At 36.0% G+C, this 13,405-nt stretch overlaps 1 protein-coding gene across 4 annotated transcripts in view; it reads right to left on the minus strand.

Moving 5' to 3' along the window:
- Positions 1-13,405, minus strand: part of anks1b (ankyrin repeat and sterile alpha motif domain containing 1B) — a 167,278-nt gene that overhangs the window by 118,663 nt on the left and 35,210 nt on the right. For all 4 annotated transcript variants that reach the window (XM_055153440.1, XM_055153438.1, XM_055153436.1 and 1 more), the window contains exons 2-3: positions 3,512-3,592; positions 1,047-1,203 (exon numbers count right to left, since the gene is read on the minus strand). In XM_055153440.1, coding sequence (XP_055009415.1) covers positions 1,047-1,203; positions 3,512-3,592 — 238 coding nt within the window. The remainder of the gene's footprint in view (positions 1-1,046; positions 1,204-3,511; positions 3,593-13,405) is intronic.

Here is a 13,405-nt window from a genome sequence, read left to right on the forward strand (position 1 = left end):
AATCAGTAGTACATTGTGTGTGCCTATGCTATCGGTGCAGCCCTCTCAGCTCCGAATCATTGACAGGGAAAAAGAAAAGAAAAATGGTCTAGTTCTCGTGCTGACAAACCTCTTCGCTCCTGGAGGGCCAGCATTTATCACAACAAGCAATTAGGGTCTAACAACTCAGGCAAGAAAACCATTTGACAATTATTGAACAGAGAAAGGTGCTTATTGGCATAGTATATGTTCTAATGGCACAGCTGAGTTACAATGCCTCTAGGTTTAGATCCAAAGCTTTATTTAGAGAGCATAACATGACATAATCATTATGCTGTAAGCGCACAGCTCACAGTATGAGTAAAGAGGGAAAGGTCATTTCTGCTGATGAGAAATGACAGCAGAGGCATCCTGGAGGCTTCTGGAGCAGAGGCTCAAACTTTAGTCTGACAGCTGTCATAATGACTCCACCTATGGACCTTTTACCTTCCACATGAGACCAGGTGGTGTTTTTCTCTGTAGTTATTTGCAATATTATTTGTGCAATATTTGCACAACCTTACTCAATTTGACACATTCAGAACATGTAAAAACAACTGGACATTTTCTGACAAAAATATTTGAACAGTACCCATCAAACCCAAGAAGGCTTACTTCCTTTAATATCTGTAGAAAACTACAGATACTTCTATGTGTCAGTGGTGGTGCTAGATTTTATGGAGTGATTTACTGAGATATTGTTAAAATGATCAAAATTCTAATACTAATTGATAAAATTAATTTGAAACATACTTTCAAGTAGTGATACTAAAAACAATCACATAAACAGGATAAAATGTGACCTTTAATTATTAGCATTATTCATATTTTTAAGCTGTGTCACTGTATTGGTGTCAATTCATATCAAATACACAAATAATATAATATATAATAACAATATAATAATATAATAATAATATAATATAATAATATATAAAGCAGTTTGGTCCTCTGAAGCCGTTTTAAATGTGCTATATAAATAAATTTGAATAGAACTTATGTTAGTAGTAGTACAGTTAGTTACTTACCTGTTGGTTGACTCTGCAGTGGGAGGGGCCATGGTGGATGAGGATGCGCACTATGTCCACATCTCCTCTCCAGGCAGCGAGGTGCAAAGGGAAACAGCCCTTACTGTCTGCCACGTTGGTGGAGGCCTCGAACTGCAGCAGCCTCAGCACCACCTCCCTGAGTCACAGAGGAGCACCACGATCAATAAATCAACAGATAAAGCCAAGACAGCAGCAGAACTAATGATAAGACTGTGAATCTATATCATGGCATACACTTTCCACTCGAGCGAGAAACAATTTCCTCGTCTCCACCACAGCCAAAGAAAAATGCCCTCGTGGAGCAATATATGATGTGACATGCAGCCAGGTTTTTTCTAACTGTGTTTCTGAGTGCTGCTGTAAGAGATGAATTATCAATAAGACCAAGAACAATACACATAGCATCAGTCTATTGATCAAAAACTAGTGATGCCAAAAGGCGAGCAGTAAAACATGTGCTTTCTATTTTGTATATCGAGTTGAAATGTCAAAGTCCTGGTGCTGAGAGAATTTCCTGTATTTGAGAATTGTATCCATTGATTCTCGATCAGAAGTAAACGTATTACGGTTATAAAATATCTTATAATGTGTTCTGGGCTTATAAGGCAGTTGAGGAAATGGAGAGTAAGTTTTGTCATTTTTAATTGTTCAATATGTAGCTTTTTGAATTCTTGGTTTCTGTTAGATGAAGAGAGGTGGACCAAAATTTCATCAACAGATTATAAATAGATTAATGATAATGAACTTGCTAACAATGGGAAACAGTTCAGTCAAAAATGAAGGACATTCATAGATGTAAAGGCCACAAAAGAGTGTATTGTTTACAGATCTCTGAAAGACACTCAGTTTAGATAAGATATGTGAAATATGTGTACTATTGTACTGTATACACGTATATTTACTTTCTTCTTGCGTTCATTGACCTGCTCAAAAATAAATAATTAAATGAAAAGTGTTTTATATTCCATGGCGTCCAGGTTAAATCACCTTCTACAGAGGGGAAAGGCCAACGGTTCATTTGCATGTAGAAAGTCAGGAGGACACACTGAGAGAAGATCCTGGTAGCAATGTAAAACTTGCACCTGAGCGGCTTAATGATCAGTTTTGTTCACTTTAATAATGTATAGGCAGCTCTACAGGAGAACAGTATGGGAATATAACACAGCAAAGGTGAATGTATAAAATGAGTTATATAACAGGAGTGGAGAAATGAGCACTCTCTATTTTTATTTATTCTGTTTTTAATGTTTTGCATTATTATTATCAGATGATATTGAGACAATTATATGGCAATCCAAGGTGCACTATGTAACTTTTTGGTTGGGGGTCCATCACTTGCTTGTTTCTATGGATATGTCATTCCTTTGCCTGGATTGTTCCACAGTGTGACATTAAACTGCTCTACATTACATTTATTAAATCACAGGTGGTTTTATGGTTCAAACATACCTAGAAAAACAGGCATTCTGATTGTGAGCGAGGTTGCCTCTCCACAGATCTGACCTGTAACTTGGTTTAAACTAAATTAAAATAGAAAGGTTTAATGCCATACTGTAGGGGTGTTAAACTCAAATTCAAAGAGGGCCAAAATTAAAGACTGGGACTAAGTCGTGGGCCAAACAACATATTTATTGAAACATTTCAACAAAATCTGCATGTGTTCTGTTCTTTCAAGATATGTAATCTTAAACCTTTTCTTGTTAAAACAAATGGTTAATAATAGTTTTGGTTGAAAATTGCACAAATAGTACACAGTTATATTACAAAACTACACTTATAGTTTTTTTTTTTGTATTTATTTAGCATATTTCCATTTTCAATGAAACATTTACTTGTAACTGTGTTTTATGGCACAACCAAATACTAAATGACTGATGCTTTTGTGGTAGCCCAATTTTCCCTCCTGCCTCCCCACTTTCTCCTGCCTCCCAATTCTCCAATGAAGCTGAGGGAGGAAATCCACATAATTGCCCCCAAAACACAGTAGTAATCCTTCAGTTCCGCCGGCCCATGTAGCGCACGGACTTTAATCTAATCCACCAGTCTAATCTATTTCTCCACAGAGCAGGTGAAGAAGCAGCTACCAACCGACTTTAGCCACGCACGCTAATTATACAAACTCATTAGAGATAGTACTACAACTACTGTCTGTTATTGGTGGTTATAAAGTTGTGTTTAATCCACCAAGTAACCATCTGAACATGCAATTTACAATAGTTCGCTATTCTCTCATTTTTATGATTGATCTGTGTTTAACTATAGTAAGTAAGTGAAAGTACGTGTAAGTAAAATGAAAGGGAATTTGAAATTTTATTTACAACAATGACATATAGAAGCTTTTAGGCTCTTACATTTTACATACAATTTTAAAGATGCATTTTTATTTATTTTTTAGCCTGAAACTGTCCACAAAACAGTCAAAAGCTCATTAGCGTGTATCTTACCTGTGTCCATTGAGCGAGGCATGATGCAAGGGAGTGTATCCTGAGCTGTCTGTGCAGTTGACATTCAGGCCCTTCCACATGCTGCAGACAGAGACAGAGAGAGTTAGAATTTACAGTGAAAATTCATATTATTGCTAAATTCACTCATAAATGTGATACATATGTATGTGGGTGATATGAAGACATTAAAATTGTTTCTGGAGTGTTTACCAGTAATGCAACCATTAAGTATTAAGTTGCAAAGGAAGAAGCTGACCTGCTTACAAAATCCTGCATATTCAAATGAATCTACAGAAAATTAAAATCTAAGTCATTTACACACACACACGCACACACACACGCACGCACACACACGCACACACACAGTGACCATGGCTGAAGAGAGTCGATCATGACTGGGGTTTTCCCAGGGCAATAATTATATGAACTCTTCATTGCACATGCAATGCTCTGAGCAAGTCACACAGGCGCTAATTAGCCAGTTTGGTGCTTTGGGCTGAAATACTAAATCAAGTTACATCTAAATTGACTGCTATGCCCTTTTTATCAAATTTGAATTAATGCAGTTGCTGCCGGACAAAGAACTCAATTTGTTGTTGCACAGACTGCTAAAATCTTACTATTGATAATATGTTGAAGTCATTTCTTTTAATAGTAATTTTAGTTTGTTGAGCACAGCTAACTTGAGTCTGCAATTTGAATACTCGTCCTATTAGATATATAATGAAATTGGATTGAATTTGCTTATTGTCCGTATTTTTATGTTAACTTTTAGAAATAGAACCAACTCACTTCTGCTCAAACAATATAGCATGTGTCATTGTAATACTTTGACACTGTATTTTTTTTTTTTTTAATGTCTCTTGTGTTTAACCCTCCTCATTTATCCTGGCTTGGCATCGTCGTAAGAAGTACACTGCTCATTGGCTGAAAACAAAAAAGTAACATATCAATAAAACAAAGAGCTCAAGTGCCAGGACACCCCAGACTGGGCTAATATTGTTGCTTGTTTCCATTTGTCCACATGATCAGTGTACACAGTGTGTGTGTTTGTGTGTATTGATCCCTGTGCTCTCCTGACCCCCTTCACGACTGACCTACATACGGCCGCTCTGAGAGATTGCTTGTTAAAAAGAGCAGACTGACAAATGATAAGGGCAGAGCACAGCCTGCAATTGAAAACAGACAAATCAAAAATAGACCACCTTGAACTTAAATATTGAGAGATATTTTTGAGATCTGTAGCTTTTTTTTTTTTAAATAACATTTGTTTTTTAAGCATTGTGATGTTTTTCATTATAGCTGCATAAATTTTAAGGTGCACTGGCAAAGGTAACTTTCTTGCTAGCCGGTCCACAACCTTCTTGTACTGATGGAGATGTCATTGCTGTGCCTGAAACATTCCACTGTATAGCATTAAACTTGTACAACCTCTTCATGGAAACAAGGAGATGAAGCTTCCAAGGCATGTTACAGGTCAAATGGAGTGGAGAAGGGACCCCACTCCACTCATTTTTAGATGTAAATTAGTATCCCTATTTGAATAAATGAAAGATAGATATATTTAATGCCATACTATGGAACATTCCAGGCAAAGCAATTACATCTCCACGGAGACAAGCATATCACGAAACCCTCACTAGAAAAGTTGCATAGAGCACCTTTAAAGTGTCCATGACAGACACTAAATTAATTTCACTAGAACACACTTAAGACCATCAGATTAAGATTTTACTTAAGATTTAACTTTTCTTTTCCCAGTTTGGCAGTTTTTTAGCTTTAAAACTTTACTTCCTATTTGCAAATCAAGACATCATGATAGGGAATTCCCTGTTGCTTAGCAACCATGTAATACACAGGGTCAAAACTCCTCGAATGTGCACAGAAATGAATAAGTGATGAATAAAAATATAACAAAACCTTTATTTTTTGTTGAAATTAAGTTTAAAAGTATCAAAAAATTGTAAACTGTCAACTTTTAGATTTATAATTATCCCCAGCGTGACATCATCAGTGTGGGACTCTCTAAATTAAAACATGTTTTTCACCTTTTCTTTGCAAATTGCTTCTTGATTTGTGTAAAACTATCATTTATATTTACAACAGGTTTTATTCTACTAAATTAAGTAAAAAAATGACAATCATCAGAACCTGTCATATGCACTTTAATCAGAGATGACCTTCTTTTATCCTTCAATTTATGCCTTAGATTAGTGGTCCCTGCACCACTTGTAAAGAGCCTTGTTGTTAATGTCCATGAGCTGAAACACGGCTAATGTTGCATGAACTGCCTGAAGCTGTTTTTGAAGCAGGCAGCTGGACACAAGCGACCTTCAGCGTGCTGCACATTAACACTGCTGTTGCTTACTTGAGTGTACAAGCTCTCATTAGGACGTATGGTACAAAGAGTTTTTCATTGGACATACTACATACAAGCAGCTACTCACAGGCTGTTGTCTGTGGGCCTCTTAGATCGTTATTGACAAACTTGTGGTTACTGTGAGATAGGAGGTGGCAGCTTGAGGTGTTGTGTTTTCTTTCTGCACTCTATAACATTGCTACATGTACATTCGCTTCTGTGTAACAGGAGAAGTAAACAAATATGAAATACCAAATGAAACACTGCTATTTCAAAAGTTCTGGATTCAACTCTTGGCCTGTCTGGACCTTTCTGTGAAGAGTTTGCAGATGGTGGAGGTGGTTTTCTCCTGGCATCCTGGACCTCAAGATCTGGAGATGGCTCCTTGATGTAGACTGTGTAAATGGACATAGCTAACCTGCTAGTCCTCGTGTTCCTAATAGGAAGTGTTCATGGGAGCGCTGAATCCTGGTTTGGGCACTACAGTATGTTTACTAATACTGCTGCAAAGCCGTTAAAATCAACTGTAAAATGTGGACCAACATGTAGAGAAAACTCATAAAACAAAAATCACAAAACACCCCCACACCACAACTGAAAGACGATAGCTGCAATTTCACTTCAGACTGAGCGAAATCCCTCCATAATGAGCTTTTCTTATCATCTCTGTTCAGTCTCGCATTCCTCCACTCAGTTGCACTTTTCCATTGTGCGTTGGAAACCGGGTTAAGGAGCCAGTCAAATTTCAATAGAATTAGTGGGTAACCTGAGATTAGATAATGCAGAGGAGAAGCTCAGGCTGGAATGCGTTGTCTATGCAGAGTAATCCAATGTACAGACGACATCTCCTCCATTAACCTCTGAATCAGCAGCAAAATGAAGTTAGGCCCCTCTAACATTGTGTCTTCATATCCTGCAAAGAAGCCTAATTTCACGTTCATCAGCTGGCATGTTATCATCACCTCATCATTGTCTCATTTTGTGCTGAGGGCAAACACTTTTCAAACAGAGAAGTTACTGGGGTCAGATCATGAAAGGACTCCAGCAGCAGAGCGATACTGCCCTGCGTTTGAACTCTGTTTCACTTACAGACTAATAGCTCTGCCTCACATCAAATCAATCAACACTGAAAATGGTCATTATACAAAGTGTCAAAAACAAACTATAGATGCATGTAGTGGTGTAATGTAAGAAATAAAAATTGTAAAGCATTGTTAAAGTATTCTTAAAGCATTGTTAACGTATTCTTAAAGCATTGTTAACGTATTCTTAAAGCATTGTTAAAGTATTCTTAAAGTATTCTTAAAGCTGCACTGTCTAACCTGTTTGTTTCCATGGAGATTTATCGCTTTGCCTGAAATGTTACACAGAATGGCATTAAACATCTCCATTTCCAATGAGACAAGCAGGTGACACCACAAGACTAAGTTACGGGCCAGATCTGTGGAAAGTCAATCCCACTCACAGTAAGAATGCATGTTTTATTATTTTTGTTCTGAATAAGAAAAACGTGTAATTGAACCTGAAAAATATATAAACTATGTTATATGTTTCTTGTCATACTGTGAGTATACTGTGGTAAAGCAAAGCAAAAACATCTCCATGGAGACAAGCAGGTAATGTACCTTCCACCTGAAAAGTTACATAGTGCATCTTTAATTAAAAAAATAAGTATCTGTACTTACTTAAGTACATTTTAATGTGGATACATTCTACTTTTACTTCACTAAATCTGAAAGCAATCTTCTAATTCAGGGTGAAATACTGGGCCAAGTTCTGACTTCTCAAAATGGAAATATATAAACAAAAATTCAAATAACACTTTACAAATACACAATTAACAAAAGTGGTGAATCTAGGCCTGACACACTAACACATTTTGAAGAACGATAGAGATATTGCTACAAATAAATATTATGATAAACAATAGTATTGAAACTACTTTAAGCTACAGACACAATTAAAATGAAGCAAGATAATCCCAGTAAACTATTTTTAAATTGGCAGTATGATTAAAACTAATGAACTACAACAAATAAATAGCAGAATGCATTAATAATTAGCCATAGAAGTGACTTATTCAACCCTCTACAGCTCAAGTTTTATATTACAAATAAAAATTACCAAAATCTGTACCCATGACAAATACTGAGCCCAAAATATATTGTTTTAGCTTTCATAAATTGAAGTCGATATTGTAATTATAGTGACAGGCCTAGGTGTATCTAAAAAGTACCTTTAGTAAGCATTTAATAACTTTCATTTCAAATGAAAGCAGTCAATTGGAGTTTGAGAAGTGCACATTTTTCCATGCCAATATTAAGCAAGTGTCACATTGCAGCAGTTCAGACACATCAAAGCACAGCGGTGCCTTCAAAGGAAACAGAAATGGTGGGATATTGGGAAACCCTTTGTAAACCAGGATTCAATTTAGATGGGAACGTGTGTAATACATGGGCACCTGAGCACAGTCACAGCTGAATGAAACACACGCAGTATCAAAAGGAACAACCAACAATGACAAAAAGGTGAAGACCAAATCAAAAAGGGAACAAAGATAAAGAGAGGTGCACATAGGAAGTACATTTGCTTTTGCAGCATCACGCAGAGGAGGTCATTGATTAAGGGGATTCTATATGAGTACAAGGTGAAACTGAGAGCTAACTATATCTTAGAAAAGATCTTTGAATTAATAATAACTAGGACTGTCACAATAACAAAATTTGATTGCTTCAAATAAATATAGACTATAAATGATCATATTGAAAACAAGCCATAAAGCTGAAATATCCCCAAGTATATATATGTATAAAATTATTTTAAAAAAAAATAAAAAAAAAGTCATAGAAGTTCAATTTAACCCTCTACAAAGAAAAAGAACCCATGATAAATATTGACCCCAAAAATACCCTAAATACCCTACACCCTACAATACACATACCCTACACTGAACTGTTAATGACAGACATATTACTAATAAAATAATGCATTTGATTTATATCCTGTGTTTTGTTTTGTGTATGGCTTTACACTGCATTATCCATTCACTCCACACTGGTGATTGTAAACTACTTCAGTGGTCACAGCTGCCCATAGGGTAGACTGACATAAGCAAGGCTCCTCCAACCACCAATGACTAAATGTTGAAATCCATGTAAAATGGGGGAAGTGTCTTGCTCATAGACACAATAACAGCATGTATTATTTTGATCTTGAATTGAACCACTGACTTTTGTGATTGTGTGCTAATAGAATTGCAATCAAGTCCTCCATATTACTACTGTGTGCAGCAAATCACAACATATTGAACATTTGTGTTTTAATATTTGATACAAAAACAGAGTACTTTCTATATGCACATAGAAACATGACTAAACACATAGCTGAAAAAGAAGTATGTACAAAGAAGAAACAAACCTCCTCCAGAATACCATCCGGAAATTAACTTTTATCCATCCTCAACTTCACTGCTTATATCATTAGCAAACAATATGGTGCATTTGTTTGTAGTTGTGTGGTACGTGCTCATGGTACTGATGCGGAGAGGAGCCTAGCAGGAGGTGAGGACATCAAAGAACAGCTGAGTTTGTGAGCTCATGTATGACAAACCTGTCACTTCAAAGTATCTCATATCCAGACATGACTGCAGCCTCAGGCACTCAGCTATATGCACTGCTTCATGGAAGAGGAATTCAATACATACTGCTTGACAATTTAAGACTGCATCCCACTTCCAGTTTTCATAAAATTCTGCAAATACAACGAGGAAGTTTGTGCGACTGAATTTTAATTGAGATCAAGATTGATTCTCTCTAATTGTCAATGATATGCTCTGCACTTTTTGATTAAGGAGACTACCGCCAATCCTCTGTCAGTGAACCAGGGTTTGGAGCTTAGTTCAAAAGTCTGTCTTGTTTATGTTCAGAAAATGAATACTGAAAGCAATTTGTGTTTGTTTTAAATAGCACAAAAATAAAAGCAAATCAGAATCAATTAATGAGACATCGCAATTTTCTTTGTCCTATCACCCTAATACCAACTTACTAGCTTCACTAGTAACTACACTTTTCCCATGTTATTCGCCACTGGAACATAATTTTACATATGACTCTTGAATAATGGATGCTGACATTTGAAATGTGTTGGAAATTGTAAGCATTAATAATAAAGTATCATGCATTTAAAGTGCTTCGTCAGAACTCATACACACTCACCGTTTTGTTTTGCTTTTTAAGATCTGAAAACCCATCTCTTTAAATCCACTAATCCACCTCCATTAATTTTCTTATTTCTTCTGTTTGTCTTTGTTTGTTTCTTTGTTTCTGAGTATCTCGGAAAGTGCTATACAAGTATTATGTAGTATTGTTTATTATTATTATAGAAGGATATGATGTGGTAAAAACCAACAAACCAGCATTAAATTGGGATATTTGACACAAAGGACTATCCCAGTTTGCCTTGGGACCTTTGCAGCATCAGAAATTCTATTCTCACTTCAGCCTCCCATGACGTTGCTGAAGAGAAAATCCCATTCACACATAGCACTTGTACTATGGGTGTTCCCTTTTTTTCTTCAGCACGTTCACACATCTCCTGCTTTTCACTGCTTCTTTTTACACCACCAACAAGTAATAAGTTATCCTCTAATTCAGCAAGCACATAAACTTCAATCTGCCTATTTATGTGTTACAACCAAACACTGACTATAATTTGACAATACTACGCACACTACTACGCAACTACCCTCCCACCTCCTCATTTGCTCATGGTAAATCCCTAATTTGCTTACATGTTTTTTGCATAGTTTGCAAACAGCTCTCGTCTACAAAACTGCTCGTTAGCAATTTAGTGCATTTGAATAAGCTGTAGTATTCCCAAGTCCTGGACTCCATCCAACTTGCAAATTGGCTGTTTGCTGCCAAAAAAACCTAAACAGCAGCAGGGATGAATAAGAGATTTTTGCTGTTACTTCTAAGTGGGATTCATTACAAAGCTAAAACACAGTATGTGTCCATTGTAGGGACTGAACAATTTGAAAAAAATCCAACTAATTGCAACTATTCTGAAGTATTACGATAAGTTATTTGATTTGTGTTTTAATAATAGGATCCTGTTCAAAGTTCACGTTTCAAACATTCTGGGATAGTTGACAAAAAGAGAAAAATATGAAAGACACACTAATACAAGAATCACTTTTCAGAACATGTTTATACATGTGCAGAATAAGACAGATATTTTGTTGTTAATGGAGGAAATTAGGGTTGAGTTTTTTTCCTTGTTTTTATGTGATTTGTGTTCATTCAAATTTGTGGTCCAGGACCTACTAAGATTCATGACAGCTGGCATGATTTCTTAAGGCTTTTTCAGTTCCAATAGTGATTCAGATATTACATATCTGCCGATACCGGATATTAATTGATATCAGTGCAGAGAGACTGAAAACAGCATTTATTTCCTATAACTATAAGACAGAACTGATCCAAATGTATTATGTGGCTGTTATTTGCCACTGTCCACTGAACAACTTTGTATTAATAAAACATTATGGGCGAACTATAGTAGTCTATGTTTTTATAGTAGTCTATCAAGTCGATTGTCCATAACAAAATGTGGTTATGGCTTCAAACACAAAAAGCATATACTGGGTTTCTTATTTTCCTGTGGTTCAAGTTTCACACTAAATGCAGTCAGATTACACATTTATCAAGTATCAAGATAATCTCCCTTATGGTTATATGTTAAATTTTAAAATACAGCAATATCCACTTCTAAACATCCAACTAAAAATAAACCAAAATTCAGTTACACTATACCATTGCTTGTGGGCTTTAATTTGTATTTAATAACATTGCATCCAACATTCAACAGTGCGTGAAAACCTGATGGATCTTAGAAAACAACATTTGAACATAGACATCTGCCTCTTTTTAAAACATCTGCTGTACAGGGAATTAGTCATACTATAACTAAATGATTGAAGGAACGGGGACAACTACAGACAGCTAGAATGTAATTTACTTAATTCTGCTCCTACCTATTCATTTTGAAACTTTATATAAATTTGTAAATACCATAAAAAAAAAAGTAAAAATTTGTAAAAAGCAGTTTCCAAATAATCACCAAATCACTCAATAGGTCAAAGGTTAGCTCTCCCATCACAGGAAGTAATTTATCTCTGCATTACACGGACCCCATTTGAAGCAAGTCGGGAGCAGTGGGCGTACAGTAATGTCGTGAGGGGCTGACCACACTCTTTTATTTGTACTCCACAATAATTAAAACAAAGTACAGACGATCAATATCTACAGTGTTCCCGAGCACAGTCCAGAGTTAGTATTGATGAAGTTTGATCATCGATTAGTGGATTTGCCCTGAGGACTTGGCACGACTGTATTTGGTTAAGCAGAAAACAGAGTAAACACCCCCCACCAAGACCTAACAATGCAAGTCAATACAATAATCACAATCCATGGTGTGTCAGGAAAAACATACATTATAAATCGGCAACTGCCTGCATCCTAGGGGGTCCAATATTCTGTTGTAGAATCCTTGAAATTCAAAATCTATTCTAACACAGAATAAAACCTGCTACATACTCAAGAACTAAATAAAGGTGTTGCTGCACTTGAGATGCCACAATATTCATAATAGATAATAACTGGGATAATTATAGAATCCATCTTAGTAGGCCTACACTGCATAATCTCTAAAATAAAATTCATTGTAGGAGAGTCAATGTCATACAATGGGTCCAATCAGGTTACCCCCCAGACCGACACCCCAGAGAATCTATTTTGGACGAGAAATAAGGATTTTTCTGTTGCATTACCATGACATCAAAAATGTTGATTATATTATTTTAATATTGTGATATCCAAATGCAGCACAACTATTGGCCTTAAAATCAGGAATATTACATTTGCATCTGTAATGAATGAATGAATGAATGAATATACAGTGAGGTAAATGATGCACTACCCACCCCATGTTGTGTCTGTTGTTTTATTGTAAATATTAATTTTGTATTTTCCTGCTCAAATATTGTTTAAACTTATTTATGAATTAGAATATAGATAACAAAAAAGACAAGGAAGCATGGACAATGATTAAAGAAAAAAACATTTGCGAATAAAAAAAAAAGGAATATTCTAATGAAACCTCAGACAGTGGCATCCAAATACTTTCCTGCTTCATCATGGGGCTGTTTTCCAGCCCTTAAACAATGAGACACTATGTCTGTGGGCCCACCTCCTTAAATAGAGATGGAAACATCACTCCCCTGTCCTGAGCTGACACTGAGCAGTAGCATGTCAAGCACATCTGTACATTTGCATCTTGTATTGTGTAAAGAACATTTGAAACAAGGAATTTAAGAGCAAATAACTCCGATCATTTTATATTTGATATTACAATGTGCAACATGGAAATGGGTTTTGTGGCATTATATGCTGTAAATGCAAAAAGAAGAAGTTTTATACAGCACTTTTTGGCTGGTAACTCAAAGATGCTAAATGGTCTGAACACAAAAAGACAAA

The sequence above is a fragment of the Boleophthalmus pectinirostris genome, unplaced genomic scaffold (genome assembly GCF_026225935.1).
Source record: "Boleophthalmus pectinirostris isolate CB_2022bp ecotype Guang Dong unplaced genomic scaffold, ASM2622593v1 HiC_scaffold_18, whole genome shotgun sequence".
Classification (NCBI taxonomy): domain Eukaryota; kingdom Metazoa; phylum Chordata; class Actinopteri; order Gobiiformes; family Gobiidae; genus Boleophthalmus; species Boleophthalmus pectinirostris.